The sequence below is a fragment of the Hevea brasiliensis genome, chromosome 13, assembly GCF_030052815.1.
Source record: "Hevea brasiliensis isolate MT/VB/25A 57/8 chromosome 13, ASM3005281v1, whole genome shotgun sequence".
NCBI classification, from domain to species: domain Eukaryota; kingdom Viridiplantae; phylum Streptophyta; class Magnoliopsida; order Malpighiales; family Euphorbiaceae; genus Hevea; species Hevea brasiliensis.
Genome location: NC_079505.1, coordinates 90,229,627 through 90,251,417, shown reverse-complemented (window position 1 = coordinate 90,251,417; position 21,791 = coordinate 90,229,627). Strand labels below are relative to the sequence as shown.

General features: G+C 34.5%; 2 protein-coding genes and 1 pseudogene across 2 annotated transcripts; 2 read left to right on the top strand and 1 right to left on the bottom strand.

The window, feature by feature from the left end:
- The first annotated feature begins 231 nt into the window (after positions 1 to 231).
- Positions 232 to 7,905, top strand: LOC131171986 (cyclin-T1-3-like; annotated as a pseudogene).
- Positions 7,906 to 8,187: 282 nt separating this feature from the next.
- LOC110659620 (peptidyl-prolyl cis-trans isomerase CYP59) lies at positions 8,188 to 14,552 on the bottom strand. Its single transcript, XM_021817596.2, has 14 exons — positions 14,397 to 14,552; positions 14,030 to 14,134; positions 13,698 to 13,815; positions 13,529 to 13,579; positions 12,854 to 12,945; positions 12,644 to 12,743; positions 12,393 to 12,515; positions 12,208 to 12,285; positions 12,076 to 12,122; positions 11,941 to 11,996; positions 10,876 to 10,916; positions 9,956 to 10,061; positions 8,994 to 9,132; positions 8,188 to 8,871 (listed from the first exon to the last, which is right to left on the bottom strand). Exons 1-14 carry the CDS (start codon positions 14,492 to 14,494, stop codon positions 8,316 to 8,318), a joined length of 1,710 nt encoding a protein of 569 aa, XP_021673288.2. The 5' UTR covers positions 14,495 to 14,552; the 3' UTR covers positions 8,188 to 8,315.
- A 248-nt stretch (positions 14,553 to 14,800) lies between these two features.
- LOC131171987 (uncharacterized protein At4g15545-like) lies at positions 14,801 to 19,818 on the top strand. The gene is made up of 10 exons (XM_058132874.1): positions 14,801 to 15,188; positions 16,310 to 16,378; positions 16,717 to 16,770; positions 16,956 to 17,022; positions 17,291 to 17,359; positions 18,189 to 18,446; positions 18,639 to 18,684; positions 18,782 to 18,860; positions 18,974 to 19,083; positions 19,505 to 19,818. Exons 1-9 carry the CDS (start codon positions 14,895 to 14,897, stop codon positions 19,064 to 19,066), a joined length of 1,029 nt encoding a protein of 342 aa, XP_057988857.1. The 5' UTR covers positions 14,801 to 14,894; the 3' UTR covers positions 19,067 to 19,083; positions 19,505 to 19,818.
- Positions 19,819 to 21,791: the final 1,973 nt, after the last annotated feature.

The following is a 21,791-nucleotide window of genomic DNA, read 5'->3' as shown; positions in this document are numbered from 1 at the left end:
ACTATTTTTCTTGTGGATAAAATTTTTATTAATAATAATATTTTTTAAATATATTTAATTTTAATAATTTAAATTTAAGATCTCACAATTCTAAGATATTAAATTATGGTAAAGGTTGTTTATTAATAAAATTTAGTTTGAAAAATTAATTAAATTAATTATAAAGAAATGAAAAGCGTAATTAAAAAAAAAACGTAAAAATTAAAATAAAAGCAAAAATGAAAATAAAAAAGCTTGGGCCTCAACTGTGCTCATTGTATAAAATATAAACCCTAATTCAAGAAAAGCCTTTTCTTTTTCCTCTTCTTCACTCGTTCGAGCTAGGAGGTACCATATCTTCCTCTTCTCCTACATCTTTTCTCTCGATTTACATATATTAATATGCATGTAAGTTTTTTGCTAAGTTGTTTAAGCTTTGCAGTTTTTGATTGCAGTACGCTCTTCAAATTCTTCTTCCTTTTTTTCTTTTGGGCTCTACACAAGGTAAATTACGTTACTTCCTCGTTGTAATTGCATAGACTATTTAGGGTTTTTTCTGTCATGGTAGAAAGCAATTCCCATTGGTGAAACTACAGGAACAAATTTTACGGTGAATTCCTTATGCTTTGTATCCCTATTTGGGGCATCGAAGATTTTTTTTCTCCTGATTTAGGAATTTGAGAGTTTATCGGTTGAAAAATTCTTGGTTCGTTTTGATTTATGTTATTCGAGTTGTTCATTTTTTATTTTGCGACCACGATATTGGGATACAAAGATTCAGGTCAGGATAATTTCCTTGTTGTAAGAGGGTAATGTGTTTGATTAATGGTGGGAGAATTGATAGTGAAAGGAATGTTCCTAAATAAGCATAGTACTGCAACACTCTTATATCATCTATCTGCAAACTGACAGCTTCTTTCTTGGGGATCATGAATTGGGTATCAGACAGACTAAAAGTTGAATCATTTTTATTGAAAGATGATTTAATTATTTTCTTGTATGCAATATAGGTTTTGGAAACTTAAAGTTCCTGTTCTCTGGAGAACTCATGGACTAGTATGGTTTTATTGGTTGAGTTGTAAGTAATATCTACATAGTTCATAGAACTACTACACATTAAATCATCAATTTTTTTTTTCACATGTCTATCGTTTGCAATTACTTAACTCGCCATGAAACCGAGCATTAAGTTTTTATTTTTGTTGACAGTTTAATGTGTTGCTAGATTCTGCCATTGCATTGACCATTTTTAACAATCTGCTTTCCTCTCAATGGCATGGATAATTCTTAGGGTCTTTCTTATATTGACCCATCTTTCTGCAATCCTTGTGCAGGGAGCTCTTATACAACATGGTGATTTAGTCAGTGCAGTTGGCACATATACAGATTCTTTATAAACATTTTGGATACGTTAGTTGCAAGGACACATATGGCTAGTTCACTGCCTGGTGATTCTTCTCATCATGGAACAAACCTGCAGAAATATTCTCAGGAAAAACTAGAGGAAGGCGGTCGTTGGTACTTTTCTAGAAAGGAAATTGAAGAAAACTCTCCATCCAGACGTGATGGCATCGACTTGAAGAAGGAGACTTACCTACGCAAATCCTACTGTACATTTCTACAGGATTTGGGCATGAGACTGAAAGTGTGGGTTTTTAAATAATAAGTTTGTGCCTCATGTTCTTTGTCTATGATTAAAATGCTTTGATTTTGATATGATATGAATTTTTTCCATATTTCCATTAATAACAAGTTAGGTTTAACTGTAAGTATTAAAGATGAATTTATTTTGCTTGTTCCAAGTAATTGTCTCTTTTAATTTTCAGTTCTCATGGTCTCAGATTATATGCACAAGCTTTGCATTTGCTTTGCTCTCTTATAATTTTTTTAATCATATAATTAGTCTTTTGATGTAATTTATTTGCAAGATGTAAATGATTCTCCAAATTTTGAGGGGTTTTGTAGAATATCCTCTGGCTACAAACTGTTGATAAGTATAACTTTATTTTTGTCCATCAGCTTATGACTATCGCTGAGGAACTATATTGACAACTGCACTTATTTGAATGGCTGTTGTAAGAGCTCTTGACATCCTGAAGTTTATGGAATGGTTTTCTAAAATTTTTTGAGGAATTTTTGTCTTCAGCTAGACATTTATAAAGCCATCAAATTGATAATACATTCACACATAGCTAGTGGTCACCATCCATCTGATAGGAAGCTCAAACACCATGAAAGAAAGGAAAAACAGACTGTCTGCTTGTAAATATCATGTGTTGCAACTAATGTTAGCATCAGTCATTTAATATAGTTGTAACAGCATCAATTTGGTAAATTTAGGAAATAACTGAGTGCCACAGTTCTTTTTTTTTTTTTTTTTCCATGCATTGTGAACTTTATGTTTGGGAAGCAAAGGAAGCACTTTCTTTGGGTCTTCTATTCTCCCGATGATGTTCCATGGAAATTGTTAAGAGTTATCTACGCATATAATCTGCCTGTAGTGCTTCCTTATATTCCACAATGAGGAATAAATCAGGAAATACTAAGTGGCCTCCACAACAATGGCCATGCCAAAAGTTAAGCATCAACTTTATAACTAACAAATTATGTGAACCAGTCCAAAGACCTTTCCCTGCTCCTTCCCCATGAGTACCCCCAAACAATTGCTGAAGCTTAATGGTACTTATCCTCTCTATGTCACTTCCCTAGCACCTTCCTCCGTAAAGAATCAACTTTGTGATCATTTTCCTAACAATGCTCTATAAGAAGTAACAACTTTTAGCTCCCAACCTCTTTTGTTGAGTGCCTTCCTCTTCACCAAATGGCCTTTATACTTATCATCTAAGCCACCCTAGACTTGCTTCTTTGCCATTTTCACTCCTTGCTGTATTTTGCTTTCAGTTTGAGATGCTTTTACCCTAAAGCAGAATTAGCATTGACGTAAAGTATCATTGCTACTAGGTGGCTTCTGCCACCTCCTAAATTTACTTCCTTGATGGTTCATCTTATTATAAGTGTTTTCTTTTACTGCAGAGTGAATTTCACTATTTTACATGTAGCTATCTGTCAAATGTGGCTATTGAATTTGCATTCACTGTCTTGGCATCCTTGAATTTCTTAAAATGCAGGCCCCAGCTAACAATTGCTACAGCAATAATTTTCTGTCACCGATTCTTTCTTCACAATCTCATGCAAAGAATGATAGGAGGGTGAGTTTTGTCTGTTTATTAAATATAAAATATTTTTGTGAGTAGGAAATGATTATTTAATTTATAATTGAGGTGAAGTCTACCAGGGATAATAGCAGTACAGTTTCATTTCCATTTTCCATGTCTTTCTTCAGTCCTTTGTTTGCACTGCCTTGCATTTGGATTGCAACTCCCATTGGCATATATTCATTTATTCTTAAGAAAGAAAGAAAGAAAGAAAGAAGAAGACTAATATTCAGATTTTGGAAAATGGCCAATGTAGTGTCTAATTTCACTCATAATGTCTGTCTTACAGACTATTGCCACGGTGTGTATGTTTCTTGCGGGGAAGGTGGAGGAGACTCCCCGTCCGCTGAAGGATGTTATCCTTGTTTCTTATGAAATCATTCATAAAAAGGATCCTGAAGCTGTTCAGAGGATTAAACAGAAGGTAATTTATTCCTACGGTGCTCTTGTGCAAGAAACTTTTCTTCTCAATTATGATCTTTGCATTGCCTGTATGATTTTTTTCCCCTCATGTGCTGCCACCATTTTCTTTTCTTGTGGTCAAGTTTTTGACCCAAGATACCAATTCAACTCCACACTGTATCAGTTGCTTGTGAAACTTGTTGAAATGCTAGAGTTTCCAGCATGGTAGCCTATTCTCCTAAATCACACCAACAATTGATATGTTCTGTATTGTGGATTTGTGAGTGCTGTGCTTAATATGTCTCTTTTACTTTAGCATGATTTCTTAGTTTTGCTGGGAAGTGTATCCTCCAGTCTTTTTCAGATTCATTTTCCCACAAAAGCTTTAATTTTTTTTGTAATTTTTAATCTGTTTGTTATTTATGTATCCATATCTTTCATGCAGGAGGTATATGAACAGCAGAAAGAATTAATTTTACTTGGAGAGAGAGTTGTACTTGCAACTCTTGGTTTTGATCTAAATGTGCAGCACCCCTATAAACCTCTTGTTGATGCAATAAAGAAATTTAAGGTTGCTCAAAATGCCCTTGCTCAGGTGGCATGGAATTTTGTGAATGATGGGTATGATGAATTGCTTATTTTAGTCTATATACCCTTTTTTTTAATTGTCTCTTCTTGATTGGGGGGATGCGGCATGCAGACTGCGCACATCTCTTTGCTTGCAATTTAAGCCCCACCACATTGCAGCTGGTGCCATATTTCTTGCTGCAAAGTTCCTCAAAGTAAAGCTTCCGTCAGATGGCGAGAAGGTCTGGTGGCAAGAGTTTGATGTCACCCCACGCCAATTAGAAGGTCGGTGTTTTCCCTTCCGACCCTTAAATTTTTCGGTCATGTCTAATTTAGCCCAAAATCAACTTTTGGGTCAAATCAGGACAAATGTATTACTTTTTAGACTAATTAATCCCAATTGCTTTTGTTATGAATAAAATATTTTTTTTATATTTTTAAATATTAAATATATTTTTTTAAAAATAAAAAAATTAATAAGTTAAAATAAAGAAAAAGACTAAAAAGACACTTCTTTTTCAATTCTTTGTAGAAAAATTGCCCAACACCTCCTTTCTCTTCTTGCACATTTATACCTTCTGCATCTTTTCCCACCACTTCCAAACATCTCACCCCATTTTCTGATCCTCCGCAATTCCACTGTTTCCTTTTGTTTCTTTCTCCTTTAAGCCAGCAGCAGCAATGTCAATGGTGAGAACCCTAGAAATTCAAGATGGCATATTGAAATTAGTAATTTAGCATAGGAAAGAGAAATTGAACATCGAAGCAACAATGATGTAAAAGGTTTTTTCTTTCTCTAACCGATTCTTTTTCAAATATGTGAAGGGTATTTTTGCTTGTAAAAATAAACATTAATTTTTCCAAAGGAGAGAGATTTTGGCATGGCATTGTGAAGGGATTTGTTCACAAATTGGGTTCTTTTTGTTGACTTTGTAATTTCTTGATTTTATATTTTAAATTGATGAATAGAATGGAAGGGATTGAGGTAGAGATGAGAATTTGTGAAAGTATGGTTTTTTTTTTTTTAAATTGAAGGTGATTTGATTTTGGATGAGAAGAAAAGGGGAGGAAAGAGTTTTTTTTTTTTTAATAATTTTGTGGTTTCTTTTTATAGGATTTTTTTTTTTATAAAAATTATTAAAATATAAAAAAATTATAGGAAAAATTACTATTTAGTTCTTATATTTTAACAAATATATCTGCTTTGTTCATATATTTTGAAAAATACACTATTTAGTCATTGTATTTTGCTTACGATAAATTATTTAGTTGTTTCGTCAATTTTTTTGTTAGTTAACTAATTTCAATGCTAGTGAAAAAAAAAAAAAAACTAATTTCAATGTCAATTAAACTACTATTTAGTCTTTTTATTTTAGTAAAATTGATTAGTTGGCCTTGGTATTTTGAAAAATATGTTAAGTCTCTATAATTTGGTTCTATGAACTTTTTAGCCCCTCTGGCTATTTTTTTTTTTACCCAAATTGCCCTGACTATCGCTCCCTTATTTTTCTTACCTTTTTCCCATGTTTCTTCCCCTCTAAACCCACACGCTTTGCCCCTCATTCTCTCTATGTTTTTTTATCTTTTTCAAGGTTAAATCAGTTCTCCTAAATCAGGCAATAGTTCAGAAAAAAATTATTTTTCAATAGAGAAAATATTAAAATGATTTTCAAAGAATTAAATGAAAATACTTTTAACAATTAAAAAAAAAGCAATTTAAATTTAGTATACATATAGTAAAATTTTCATTTTCATACAGGAATATGTTTTTCAAAACATTGTATTTTTCAATATATAAGGGCTAATTAATTAATTTCACTTAGGGAACGATAGTATTTTTCAAAATACAAGAATTAACTAATTAATTTCACTAAAATAGAGGAACTAAATAGTAGTTTGATTAGCATTAGGATCTGTTAACTAATGGAAAAATTGACGGAGATAAACAGTTTAATGAAAGTGAATTACAAAGGATTAAATAGTAATTTCTTCTAAATTATATCTTATTCTTTGAAAATAAGAAAATCAATTTTTTACTCTGGCAAATAAAAATTAGGTTAAATTGACCCCAAAGTTGATTTTGGTTTTAATTGAACATCTAGAACAAGTTCAATGGTGCATTTGAACTTTATGCCCAAAATCTATCACTGATGAATATGATAACTTCCCATTAATAGTTGTATGTGCATGTTTGTTTTCTCACAGATAAATTCCTTCTCGCTCTTGTAATTCATTACCCCTCCCCAGTGAGGAAATATAAATGGATAACAGTAATAATCATGCAAAATTTTGTGATACTGTTTTTTGAATATTGTGGTTTCAACTGTGAAATTTCTTGCAGAGGTGAGCAATCAGATGCTTGAACTCTATGAACAGAATCGGCCTTCAACTAATAATGAAGCTGAAGGAAGCACTGTAGGTGGGGTTTCACATCAGACCACATCAAAAGCTTCGTCTGGCAAGGAAGAACATGCAACAACTAACAGTCATTCTCAGGCTGGAGGTATAACTTCGAGACCAGGAACCTCAAAGTCAATGTCACTTGCAGATAATCGTGGTGGGGCTCCAAGAACCACCCATAATCAAGGTAATGAGCATTTAAGTGGAGAGATGAAGAGTGCCTCTGATCACAATGCTGATGGTGAATCTTCAGATTATGTAGACCAAGGAATAGATACATTGTCTCGCCATGAGAATATGGGGGAAGCTAACACATTGAGACATGCATCACATGGTAAAGAAGATCAGGAAAGGAATGTTGTGAGAAGTGAAATCAGTGAAGCAGGGGAATTAAAAGACAAACATTTTGGTCGAAATCTGGAAAATAGAGAAGGTACAGTAGGCCAGTCACCCCAAGATGCTATTAAAAAGATTGACAGAGACAAAGTAAAGGCAGCTTTGGAGAAACGAAAGAAGTCCAGGGGTGATGTCAGTAGGAAAACTGACTTCTTGGATGAGGATGATTTCATTGAGAGGGAACTGGAAGCTGGTATCGAGCTAGCTGCTGAGAGTGAGAAGAGTAAGCGGGACAGGAGGCAGAGCTATTCTAAGCCCTTGGACAGGCAAAGGCATGAAAACCCGCATCATGAAAACCATCAAGAGGATGCAGGGGATGGAGAACGTCAAGGAATGAAGGGGCATTTGTCACATAAATCAGATTTGAACATTATGGAAGAAGGGGAAGTTCCTGATGATATGGACCGGGGATTTCATTCGCCCAAGTCAAGCAACCGCAAGCGGAAGTCATGGAGCCCACCAGAAAAATTGCCTGAGGGCAAGCATCGGAATGATTATGTGCCTGGCTCACATCATTATAATAATCATGATTACTTGGATGACCGTAACAGGATGAGCAGGCTTGGTTATGTGGAGAGGGATCACTAGAAAGCACAGTACCAGAAGATGACGTCTGAGAGGTGAAACTGTTCCCTGAAGCACATATTTATAAGAGTTTCTCCTTGGATGGGCGTAATAGTTTTGAAGATCACAGTTGCTGTCAACTGTCAGCAATCCTGTACCGAGTATATCAATATTGGGTATAAAAAATGAACTTTTTTTTTTTAAGTTGATTATTTGGACCGAACTTCCATATAATTTGTAAGAAATGAGTTTATTGAAGTTCTGAAGTTACTGTATTACCATGGTCTTGCCCGCCAGTCTCTTTTTGAAATGCTTGGAATCATCGTCCATGTATAATAATGATGATAATTTTTTAGAGGAGTTATGATCACACTTTTAAGAACTTGGTACTGGACTTTTTAGTCATTTCATTATGAAATCTTCTTGTTTTCCTCCTCCTCATCATTATTTTGTTTTTCCGACTAGGTTTAATAAGTTACTTCATTTTTGACAACCGTAATGATATTCACAAAATAATAGCACAATTTCCACCAGAAATGCATTTTGATATTATGTTTGATTAGCTTCGCAGGTACTAAATGAGATCGTTTTCTAACGACCTAATTATCCCCTAACGATCCGATTGTTAGGGATTTGCTTGACGTTTGAGTTACGACAAAACAAATACTCTCCGAAAGGTCCCAGGCTTGCTTTTGAGGATTTTTGTGCAAGAAATTACATAAATTTAATGGTTTAAGAGTGATGCAGTCATCAGAATAACTGATAAGAAACTCCAAAACCAAGTTCAAGTCTTCATCTCCTTCTATCACTTCGATGCCTTGTATCATGATCATCACCACTTTCTCTGCCTTGATATCTATATTCTCGCCCTTCCCTCCTGCCTCTGTGGCAATCATAATTTCTATAACTTGGTTCATCTCTTGTGTCACGTCTGTCACCATCTACGTACCGCCTTTTAGAATCGGTCCCATCCCCCAATTCTCCCCTGCGACTTTCATCACCTGCAGTTCTCTTCCTATAACTTTCTTTCTCCCTCTCATCTCCACAGCCTTCAGTATCAGAACTTCTCTTTCTGTATTCTCGGTCATCTCTCCTATCATCATCTCGTTCTTTTCTTCTATCAATTCGCTCCTCAGGATATTTACTTTTTTTCCTTTGATGATGTCTATCATCCTCCTTGTGTCCACTATGCCTGTGCCTATCACTTGAATATTTCTTTTCTTCATCCCTGTGTTTCAGGTCTTCTGAACTTGTCCTGTACTTCCTCTCTCTCTCTGGATCATGGCGCCCAATTCTCATTTCTTGTCTTGGACTTTCCGGAGTGTCTCCATCAAATACCATTTCATATCTGCAAAAGTTTTTTTCACTATTAAACACGAAAGCACAATTGCACCCAGACATGCAAGATTACCATTACCAACTGATAGTTAACATAGAAACACACAAAACAAGATATGCAAGATCACCAACCTAGAGTTATTATTTCCACCACGTTGCAGATTATCATCCTTCAGAACATATTTTGGAGGTTGAAGTTGCTTGTTGGCAGGACCCCCAGCGCAATACTTAGCAATGTGATCAGGTGCACCACATTTGAAGCAACCTCCTCCTACAGCCAACAAGTAGTAATGTAAACATTATAGTTAAGAAGTCTCCAGGGAAAAAAGAAGAAAGTCGCTTGAATTAAAACCAGAAAAAAAAAAATTGTTACCTACACTTATCTAATGCCTAATACTTTTAACATAAGAAAATGAGCTGAAAAATTATTTTCTTTTTCCTGTATTTTGAGTATCCCAACGCTTGGTACAAATCCAACCCATGTCGATTAGTTGTCCCTAGGGCAATGATCAGCAAGTAGTGTTTTTTCATAGCTCAGACAGTTTTTATGATCCAGTCTACAATCTCGATTATGTGAAATGTAGCATACTTCATTTATACTCGAACTAGCTCCAGAATGTAATCTCGTCTATGTGAAATATAGCATACTTTGTTTATACTCCAACTAGCTCTTTTACATTCAGACAATAATTGTTCCCGATGACAATCTAGTTCCTTTACATTCAGGCTCATCTTCGCACAAGCTAAGATTCAGCAGTTATGTCAAACAAGTACAACTAGGGTTGGCTTAATTGGTATACCATGTATGATTAACCCAAATACATTCCCCAAGGTGAACATTTTTTCTTTTTTCTTCACTTCTTTTTCACATGAATAAGCACACGCTCACATGTGAGAGAGAAAAAGAATGCTTCCGGTCTTCCTAGCTAAGACAAAATAGTAAGTGGCCAATTTCAAATGAATTGATGCAACCCATGTGGGAAAGGAAATCAAGTAGCCAACTGTTTCCAAGGATCAGGACACTTAACTACAAGAGTTTTTGCACAGCATTAACAGTTCGCTACACAAACAAAAACAGAAACAGCCAATTTTACCTTTACTAGTTTGGCTGTTCTTGCGCCTATATTGAGACCATAGTTTTGAAACACTTTGACTAAAATCCACATGTATCCTTCTATCATCAATTAAAGCATTATCCATCTGCCACGAAAATAAAATAAATCAAGGTTAGAAAACTAAGTTCCTTCACTCTCAAAACCCGAAACTGAATGACTGTATTTGAAATCCAACAAGAAAAACACAAATAAAGTTAAGCATAAAAATGGTACATGCATCACCATAATTATATTATTCTAAAAAGTCAGTAATTCTTGTAACCATTACTCTCTCTCTCTCTCTCTCTCTCTCTCTCTCTCTCTCTCTCTCTCTATATATATATATATATATATATATATTCTGCTCCCCAGGGCGGGGGACGGGAAGGCTCGTGAAGGAGTGTTCGTCCTCTCTCTCTCTCTCTCTCTCTCTCTCTCTCTCTATATATATATATATATATATATATATATATTCTGCTCCCCAGGGCGGGGAAAGGGAGGGCTCGTGAAGGAGTGTTCGTACTCTCTCTCTCTCTCTCTCTCTATTCTCCTCCCCAGGGCGGGGGAAGGGCGGGGCTCATGAAGGAGTGTTCGTAGAGAATGTGCCAACGTAAATAAACTAGTAAGTAATAAGCTTGTCATGCTTAAAGGTTAGAAAGGTATTTCAAAATTGCGAATTAATGAAGACTATGTTTCATGCAATGTTGAATACAAAATCAGAAAAAATTGCATCATCTGTGCTTACTTGCGAAATTCCCCTAATTTACCATATTTAGTAAAGTTACCATAGCATAAATGCATGGAGAGAAGCAAACCCACATAAAAATAGATAAATGGAACAAATACCCCACAACAATCAAATATAAAGGAATTAAAGAGAAAAATCTTATGTTTGAAAAGACAAAAGGGCATTCTCATACCTTAAAATATGCTTGTTCGCATGCCTCTTTGGTCTCAAACTCTGACTTGGCAAAAGTAGAATGTAAATTATACAGTACAAACATATTTAAAGGAAGCCAAAACAACAAAATATTTACAGAGATCATATGACATCAACAATCTGGTCACTATGCATCAACAAAAGAAGAACATCATTACGCATGTCAAAGAGACAAGCGGACTCGGGAAAAAAAGAGAATATATCTGATTAAAATAGAAAATACTGTTGGGGCCAACAATAAGTGATGCATCCACCTTACAGCAATAAATCCTTTGAAAACTCCTTTGATGGAGATATTAGTTATCATTGTTAGCATTTTCCAGTGTCAAAATATGTGTAGAATATTCTCTTCATATCTGCTTAACTCCAAATTTCAAACTTTTCAATGGAATGGCAGATACTGATGAGTGACGACAGAAATGTTTTGTAGTTTAGAAGAAAGTATAACAATTAACAAAGTTATAACAAATCCTCTATTTTCAAAAAAGAAAAAAGCCTAACCACATACATGTTCATGAATACACACTGAAAAACTTGCCAAGACAACTAGAAACTTGCTCTAACATTACTGATTTTAAAGTTCTCTCAAGTAGTATAGCAAGAGTTTAGTACCAAAAGATAGTTTAATGATCAAATCCAATCATTGTGATTGACCTACAAATACTTCACCCTTTTACTTGCCATTGCTATCCATTTAGGGTCAATTTTAGGATCAATCCTCATCAAGATTCACGTAAAAAAAATGGCATAGCTGTTTATCAACAGTCATTTCTATTTTCCTTTAAATCATCATTGTATAGAACAAAGTCCAGCATACAAAAATACTGCCATAGCAACTTTAATACAAATTTTTAAGTCATAAGTTCAGCTAGTCCTATAACATCGAAGTTCAAAGTCCATTGGAGGATTATTGTAACCAATCAAACTTGTGGAACTCCAAAATCTTACCACTGTTTGCACAACATTTTCCAGCAAAATGACCAATCTACTTGCACACACGTGGGCAGTCTAGCACAAAACAACAAAAAGACAAGATTCTACTTACCTATAAAAGCATAGCACAAACTATCTCCAGTCTTGTAATCACGTATTATTTCAGCCCTGCCATCACCCATTATGAGTGTTAGCCTTACACCACCATAACAAATAAAACAATTCTAAAAAAAATTCATTTACTAACAATACAACGGTTCCAAATCGTGAAAAGATTGTATGCAAGTCCTCATCCTGCAATGAGAAAAGGAACGATTACATGATCTTACAGTGACAAGCTGCGGTATCTGTATCAAAGAATGACAGAACAAAAACTCACTTCAGTAACAGGATTCAGTTTACAGACAAAGAGAACATTCTCAGGAGGTTTTATCTCGGCATCAGGAATATCCCCAATCTGCAACACAAAGGAATAAAAAGAAATTAATGCATTCAGAGTTGTAGGCAGAAATCTATATTTAGAAAAACAAATACTGGGATCAAAATATTTATATAGGGTCTTACACTCTCAAGTACAACTGCACTAGAATGAGCTTCCTTTGCTCGAAGAACCTCCTCAAGCTCCACTGGACCTAATTGCTCGTCCATAGACACCCAATCATCTTCAAGCCGCACCTCATCATCAACCTATTTATAGAATAACAATGCATAAACTACATACATGATTTCCATACAAGAGAGATCATATTTAAAAGCCAAAGAGTTAAAATAACAAACTTATAAAAGATATTGATCTGAGATGAATCAGCTCCTACCTCATCCTTTGGTTTGCCTTCAGGAGAAGAGTCAGGAATCAACTCTGCTAGTTGAGGAGGATCATCAAAAGGATCATCAAGTACATAGGTGTGTTTGATTCTGTTCAAATGCAATATTTATGTCGTTGAACTGAAAATATTCATTTATTTCATTGAAATGAAAGCATCATTAAGCAGAAATAGTATATTCACAGAAGATGAATGGCAAACCGGATATTTTTATATGGCCTGTTCTTTTCATCCACATAAGCTTCATTTATCCTAGTCAAAGTGTCAAGCCCTTCTGCCACCTCTCCAAAGACCTATAATGACAGGCATTTTCTCAAGTCACGCAAAGAAAGCATCAGAGAGAAAATTAAACCCAGAAAGAAGTTCCCAAAAATCTGAGTCAAAATAACACAAATTTTATTTCCACCTGTAATTCATTTTATTTCAGTCCTTTATAACACAAACCTAAGAAACAAGTTTGTGAAGAACTAATCACCTAAGGATCTTCCTAATGACAAGGCACACATGCTCCAATAAATAAGAGATAGTATAGTACTCGGTTATCACATGCATTTTTAATAATAAACAGTTTACCATCTTCCTCCCACATGTACTTGGAAGATACCAGGATGTTACCAATAAATCCTAATTAACCAAATAGTATGCCACAATGATTTGACCTGCCTTGCTCGCTCAATATTGTTTAGGGAGTCTAGATATACTCCCCAAGTAAAATGTACATGAGAATACCTTAAGGCATAGCCAGTATAAGCCACTTGTTAATTTAAACCAGCCTTGCACCATTTTGTTGCATTATTACTGTTCTAGACTAATGTTTATCTTTCTACCATAGAGAGAGAGACAGAATAAACCAGTTGATATGGTTGGAAGACTTACTGTATGCTTCCCATCTAGGTAGTCCAGACCATCACGCAGTGTGAAATAGAACTGAAAATAGGAACAGTTATATGATTGATTGCAAGAAAAAGGGGAAAACTGAGATTTTTTTCCATTTAATATACATGCATTAAGTATAAATGCCACTAAGAACTACAAAATCTTATACCTGGGAAGCATTCAGATTCTCTCCAGCACTGGCCATTGCAACAGTTCCAGTCTTGGAATGTTTCAAATCAAGATGGATTTCATCACTAAAAAATCGAGCCTGATCACCGTAAAGAAATCTGAAAGGACGGCATGGTGAAATAAGTATGCGATATCATATAATAAATCAAATAGTGAATGATATTCTAGCCCAGAACCAAAAACAGCTAATCTAAAACTGAAACACCAAACTCTAATATAAGAGAAAGATGAAAAGAGAACAATGAGAAACAAATGTCAGATAATCCAGGCACATTAAAGCATATATAAGATTAAAATATATGTGTCTCTTACTTGTAAACTGAATCACCACCAGTTCCTGTACCAGTTGGGTCACCAGTCTGTGCAGTAAAATCCTTCTGAACCGTGTGAAATAGGCAGCCATTATAATACTTAATCCTGAGTCGACAAGTTTAATTGAAATATTGAGTGAAAATTTCGCTTAGGAACTCAACTTTTTATAGCAAAAGCAAGTATAGAATCACCAACAACCATTATCAATTCGAAACACCGTACAGAAGTAGTAATAAAAAAGTATCAAACTAAACAAACGTCCACAAAACGCCAATTTATTGTCAATTAAGGATATTACTAGCGTAGATTCAGATGAAATTAATCATGAAATAGAGAGAGAGAGAGAGAGAGAGAGAGAGAGACTTACTTGCAAAGCTTCAAGAAATTCTTGCAGGTCAAGGGGCACTTCTCTGTGAATAAATCAACCACTATGTCTCCTAAACTTGTAGTTATTAGCACGGACATCTTCTCTTTTTCTGTTTGGACTCCGAGAAAGTAGCAGGCAAAACGAAAACTAAACGAAGGGTAACACAAATATACTTGAATATTTTCGTCGTAGGCGAGTTCGGGTCAAGTACCAAACACCAAAACCCATCAAAATAACCGAACCTACCCATATAACTGAAGATATTCTTTTCGGCCCATTGGGAGCGGTGAACGGCCCAAATTGCAGACCGAAAAGCGCCCATTTGGAGGGAAAAACTTCCCAAATTTCAAACTCAGACAAGGACAGGGCCCGCATAAAGAATTAAACAAAACAAAGCCAAGGCACATCTTCCTTTATTTGCAGTACCCATGCCATTAGCAGTAACATTAAGGCATTTGTCGCTGTCATTTTCAGTCACAAGGAGGGAAGGGATTAGGTATGTCGCAGCATGGCAGTATCCACAGTGCCGGCGGAGGGACCGACTTCCACTTACCGGATGAGATCTTGGCTGTGATGCCGACGGACCCTTACGACCAGCTAGATCTGGCCCGTAAGATCACGTCCATGGCCATCGCCTCGCGAGTATCGAAGCTGGAGGCCGAGACGGGTCGCATGAGGCAGAAAATTTACGAGCAGGATCGAATTATATATGAACTTGAAGAGAAAGCGTCTAACATGCAACGCGCGCATCTAGGGGCGGAGTCCAGGTTGAAGATTAGCCTTGATGAAAATGTAAGGGACGAGAACTGATAATTCAATGAGATTGAAACGTTTTAAAGATTTTTGTTATTTAGTTTTTTTTTTTAACATATTTCAGTGTCAAGTTGGTTGTTGGAAAATTCGGGATCATAAAAGCAATGAGATTGTTTTAGGATTTTGAAATGAATTAGGCATTCATTAGGTCAATTGATTATTGGGGAAACGATAATTCGAGTAGTCAGTATAGTTTTGTAGTGTCATTGCTTTTGGGAAAAATGGGGAATCGGGGAAATTTTGATTTCGTAGATTGAATGACTTTCTTGTTTTCTATTATTAGTATTATTATTTTATTCGCGAGAGGGTGGTGTATAGAGAATTGAAGCTAATGATTGGCATTCGGAATTAGAGATTAGGAAAAGTAACTTAGTGCAAAGTGACTAATAATTCAGCACATCTGAATATGACTGAAATTTGGTCAAAGTGATAGTAAGTAGTAACAGGATGAGCTGAAAATCTGAAAAGCTAAACTTTATGAACATAATTTCAATTTTGTTGATAATGTTTTGACTTGATATAAATTATGTAATGATTCTACTTCTTAATTGAGTGAAATTGAAGAAGCTGGTTTTCATGGGCTCAGTGGATTAAACATTAGTAAATTATTAGGTTAATAGAAGTGAAAAAGTGAAAGAGGGGAGGGGGTGGGGGAGATAGATTTTAATTTTTTGCTGGATGGACTTGATGATAGTTTGGCTCATGGTTATTTTCCTGCACAAAAAGTCAAAAACAGTCTTGCATGAATTCTGTAGATCATTAATTTGAGTGAAAAGAGAAGAATCAATCTTGAAAAATCTGAGATTTCACAGTTTGTTTATATTGTTGCCTTCGTAACAGTGCAGGTTTCCAACCACAAAGGAAAACTCAACTGATATATTGAAGTCAGTTTAGTCAATTGTCAGTAGGTCGTTGTCATTGTAATTCCAAAAGGAAAAAAAAAGTTAATGAGATTCAAAAAAATACATGTCCAAAAATGGGGAAAAAAAATACAATATATTTTATTTTTCCCTCATTCGTCTCTTAGTCAAATAAATTTGTGCCATGCATGTTGAACCATTGAATTTGAAAGTCACTTTGTTGTCTTGATATTGATGAAGATGAAACTTTCAAAGGAGCGGGATTCATTGGTGATGAGTGTGAAGAAACTCAGCTGTGATTTGGCAAAGGTGTGATTTCACTATTCATGTATGAAATTGAGTTGCTTAGCTGCATAATTTCAGAAGTGCATTTGCCCAATAATGGTCTTCTTGTGGTCTGATCCTTGGAAGATCCTTTAATTTTTCTTCTTCTTCTTTTTCTTTTTTCTGCCTTTTCTTCTCCTCCTCCTCCTTTCCATCTCTATCTGTGTGCACATGAAGTGCCTGTTCTGAGACATTGAACTAAGGACCTCTTGGTGCTGGTTCCCTATTCCTATTAGTGTGCTGCTAAATTGTACAAAAGCTTATACTTTGTAGTTTCATTATATCTATTTGGATCAATTACTAACATATTTTAATTTTGGCAGTTGGAGACCTTTAAGAGGCAATTGATGCAATCACTAAATGATGATAATTTATCAGTAAGACATTTTATCAATTCATGTTCATATTTAGTTTTTAGTTCACGTATATACCTGCTGTTCTTCATCTGACAGTTTTCACATGATTAATGAGGAGTTGAGGACTTCTGTGTCTGTGCCTTTATTTATTTTTTTGCACTTATTGAGACGCGTTTGCTAGTTTCTCTTTTCATCTTTAACAACAGGCTGAAACTGTTGATATTGGCACTTGTGATCAGTCAGTTCCCAAAGCGTATCCTGACAAAGGTATTTGTTAAAGTCTTTGATTCATCTTGTTGATTGCTATAAAATAGGGGCAATTAATTGGTTCCATGTGGCCTTCTTGAAATCATAAGGGTGCAAGTTTGAGTCTTAAGTATGGCCTTTTCTCACTGTAACAATGAAGTGCAGAATCTGTTCAAATGATGATGCATGCTTATTGTTCTCACTTCATTCAAAGAATTTAGTTTCTTTCCTTTTCTGCTACCTAATTGTCCTGCCTTTTTTTTTTTTCCTTCTGTTTTCTTGTTTCATAGATGAGGGATGAATGGCTATGCATCCCAAAATTCTCATAGCGGCTCTACTGATACAGGAAACACAGTCGGTGATGGTATTGGTTTAGCCTCTTCTTTTTATATACCTATAATGATTTCAAGTCTTGTTGAAACAGATTCCATATTTTGGTGTTCTATTTACAGTTGTATGTTATGAAAGCATTGTTTTATTGTGTTTAAAAATAACTATATTTTCTTCGTTCGTTTTGTGCTTCTTTGTCAACATCATTTTCACATGTCTGAAACCTATTTTTGTTTAAGTACAAACCATAATTATTGTATGGGTACATGGAATGCATCATATATCAACCTTCAGAAGAAAGGTATTTATCAAAATTTTAACCTTGAAAATATAGAAACTCAATCCTTACATTAGTTTTATGTCCATAAAAAAATTGCAAGTAATTTCTTTTCTGCTTCTTTGTCCGCCGGTTCCAATAATTTTTGACCTTCCAAATTTTCCTTTCTTTTCCACTTATATTTTCATTCAATCACTCTTTGAAACTTAGTGAAGTAATCGAATTTCTCCTTGTTGACCTGACTTGATCTTATATCTGTTGTTGAAAGATTACTTTTCCTCCTGATAATTGGATTTGATTTCATCCTACAGCAGTGATTTTTTTTTTTCCAAACCTATTTGTTTTAAGTGGAGCATTCAGAAGAAATTTGTATAACAATGCCCAAGTTTTGCAATCTCGAAGTTAGCAAAACTGCAGTCAACGTTTTGTTTCAGAGTATATGTATCTTCTACAACACAATTATTGGTCTTTTAAATTTTAATTTTATTTTATGGCATATGGATGGTTTTTTGTAATGAAATGAGGTTATTCTTGTGTGATAATGTTATATATGAGTACATTGTAAGCTGGTTGTTTGGTCAAACAGCTTCAAGACATGGTGGGCAAAGATTTTCTATTACTCCATATATCACACCAAGGCTTACTCCAACAGGAACCCCAAAAATCATTTCTTCAAGTGTGTCCCCTAGAGGTTTTTCTGCTGCTGGATCTCCTCAGAGAACCTCTGGCACAACATCTCCCACAAAACCTTATAATGAGGGACGGACTACACTCTCTTCATGGTACCCATCAAGCCAGCAGTCATCAGCAGCAAACTCTCCTCCCCGTGGACGACCATTGCCAGGTATATAGGAGTATTTTTGGTCGTTTTGCAATCTATCTAGCCATTTGCTCAAGTTATAAATTCCTAGTCTGTTCCAGATGTTCAATTTGTTATGATCATTTTAGTCTTTGGAGTTTTACATGGCTCATACTTTTCGTGATTATTTTCCTTTATTGTCTGACATTATTCTTTTTTGTTGTGGAAAATCTTTAGCACGCACTCCACGAATTGATGGAAAGGAGTTCTTTCGCCAGGCCAGGTGAGTGTTCTAATATGACTGTATGGCATGCATTCAGTGACTAACATATATCTAGAGGACCTTCCTGTTGACTGTTTTGGCAATATTTATAATTTAGGGGTCGTCTATCATATGAACAGTTTAGTTCATTTCTGGCTAACATCAAGGAGCTGAATGCTCAAAAGCAGACTCGAGAAGTAAGGAGCTGAATCTTTAAATTTCTGTATATGTTTCAACCATTATGTGTATTGATATAGTGTATCTAACACTATTTTTCTGGTGAACTATCCTTGTTATCATTACCTTTCAGGAAACCTTAAGGAAAGCAGAAGAGATATTTGGGATGGATAACAAAGATCTTTACTTGTTGTTCCAAGGATTGCTTAATCGCAACATTCATTAGACCTTAAATTATGTCCAGTTAAGATGTTTTACAGTACTTGGGTGTGCTTACTCGTATTCTCTGCTCCCTTCTGTTATCTTAGCATTTATGGTGAGATGTCATGGTCCTGTCAATCTGTCCGCACAAAAATTTACAGGACAACTCTTCCATCTCAGCTGGGCCTTTGAATGATGATGTGTAAACCAATTAAACCCCCTGTGAACTTTAAAATATTTCAAAATAAGATTGGCAACAAGATCCTATCTCAGGCTCTGACTTTCTAATCAGCACAGATCTAATGTAGATTGGCTTCACCTTTGCACCAACTGATTGGATTGGTGTTTTAATTTATTTAATTAGAATATTTTCATCTTTGGAGCAGAGTTTTGAAATGAAATTCATATATTTGTTGAAGGGTTGTGATGGATTCTAATGCAATTAACAACCATTACTTGACAGGTTAGGGATCAAACTTAAGTCCAACATTCCACCTATAAGAGAGGATACCTTATGATAAATTCTCCAAGATGTAATTTATTGACGGCATCAACTTGTATCTTAGTGGTTTATGTTTAAGCATCTAGGATTGCAAGCTTCATTTCGTACGTACATGCAGGTATGTTATGTAAATAAACATCTGTTTTTTAGCATTACCTGCTCGGATATTAAGAAGTACTGGTTGACATTATTTTCGCAAGATTTTGATATTTTCAATTTGGAAATGAACAGGTTTATTTTCTTCAATGAATTATCGTCCTCTCTCGTTCTCTCCATTTAAGTTTTTCTGTTTGCTTCATAGGTATATGTTTCCCGATTTGTTTAATAATTGTTATTAAGGACTAATGCATGTGCGTATTCTTTCTAATAATTCTTCAAATTAAACAATTGCAGGAAAACAAATTAGCAAGCTTTTTATATGTTGTTAATCAAGTATTTATCTTACCCTTAAATATTATTATCCTGTTTTTCTCCTATTTACCCAGATAATGTAGTGATGCAAAATCATGGATACTTTCATAGACAAAGTCTTGTGGATTAGTCAAGTATTTGAATAGATGACAATCTCATAATGAGGGAGGCATTGCCGACCTGATTGCATGAAAGGGAAGCGAACATGTATAAGAAAAGCATGACATATCTTTGAACAAAGGACCCCAACTTGCTAAGAGAAAACAAAAGCAGAGTCCTCTATAGAACAAGAATATATAATAATAATAAAAGTAATAGGAAAGGTGCTATATGGTGCTGTAGCGATATTTATATGCTCTTAAAATCAGCTTAGATTCACTTCCAGGCAACATGCACAAACATGAGTTTGTTGGACCATCAACTACCACTGGGAAGAAGATAAAAAGTGATCAGATGGATTTGTGTCAGATCATTATGGTTATTAATAAATAATAATAATCCCCATTTTCTACATTTCTCTTTTCCCTTTTCTTTGCCTAACTCAGCCTGATATTCCCATACATCAATTATAATTCAAATGAGTTTGTAAGAAAATTCGTGTGTTTAGAATACTTTTTAAAATGATAGGATATATTTGAATTTTATTATTTGAAATAATTGATAAGTGAAATAAATGTATTTATTTTTATACTTTACTCTTATTTATAAAAAAATAAATATAACTGAAATGGAGTGCTTTGAGTATTTAATAGAAGACTTAAATGAATTATATTCTTGCAAGATCGTGTCACTTTTAATATAAATTCATCTCTTTTAAAATGATTTACATTTTAATTTAAAAAAAAAAAAACTAAATTTGAACTATTTTAAGCTTTGAGAATTGATAAAAAAAGAATTCAATTCTTCCAAACACTAGAAGCTTGGGAACATAGTTACTGATAAGGTATGGCAGAAAACAAGAGAATAAAAACGAACTGATACATTTTGTTGGCCCCTGCTGTGCTATATGTTACTTAAAGTCACCCCCAAAAAGCCATCTTTAACATTGGACACTGATTAATTTCATGCAAAAAAAAAAAAGATAACAGATAAAGTTTGAAGAAAAAGCCAAGAAAATCGATAAAACGAAAAATAAATAAATAAATAAAAGCGGCAGAAGAAGAATAAAGCAACCAGTAGATTTATATGCATCTTATTACCCTCCGATATATGGACAAGTTGAAATTGAAAAGAAAAAAAAAAAAGATGAAAATTAATTAATTAAGGAGGACCATTACTGACACAAGTGGGCATGAATTAATCCCTGGCTTGCTGGCTAAGTTGGTTGATGGGATATTGAAGAGAAGGGAAATCAAAGGCACCTGATACTACGTACTGTCTAACCATAATCTTCATCTCTCATTCTATCTGAATTTTGCTTTTTGTGGCAAATAGCTTGGGAATAGATAGAAACTTTGAGCTTGAAGCAACCCACACCAGATAGAATGTCTTTTGATTAGCGTATGCTTGGCATTACTATCCCACATAACTATCTAATGTAATTGATAAGAGATTGAGTTAGAAATTGAATAACTATTTATAAAAAGTCAAATATATATTTTTTTAAACATAAATATAAAATTGAAAAAATTTATTATTTAAAAGTTTCTATTATCAAAAACAATACAAATATATATGCACTTAAATTTTGTTACTTCAAATATATTAATTTGATATTATTAAAATTTGAGTTTAAGTTGTTTTTGATATATTTTAGTCGTAAGAATTTTAAAATAATTAAATTATTTTATTAAATTATTTTTTTTAACAATATATAAAAAATATATATATTTTTTCA

Bases quoted from the DNA above. Each gene is read 5' to 3' on its own strand.
- LOC110659620 (XM_021817596.2), bottom strand. From the start codon at position 14,494: ATGTCCGTGCTAATAACTACAAGTTTAGGAGACATAGTGGTTGATTTA. The intron at 12,946-13,528 runs GTAAGTCTTCCA...CTGTCATTATAG, and splicing joins ACCTAGATGGGAAGCATACA to GTCTTTGGAGAGGTGGCAGA. The intron at 9,133-9,955 runs GTAAAATTGGCT...TGTTGGCTGTAG, and splicing joins GAACAGCCAAACTAGTAAAG to GAGGAGGTTGCTTCAAATGT.
- LOC131171987 (XM_058132874.1), top strand. From the start codon at position 14,895: ATGTCGCAGCATGGCAGTATCCACAGTGCCGGCGGAGGGACCGACTTC. The intron at 16,771-16,955 runs GTAAGACATTTT...CTTTAACAACAG, and splicing joins TAAATGATGATAATTTATCA to GCTGAAACTGTTGATATTGG. The intron at 18,685-18,781 runs GTGAGTGTTCTA...TTTATAATTTAG, and splicing joins GAGTTCTTTCGCCAGGCCAG to GGGTCGTCTATCATATGAAC.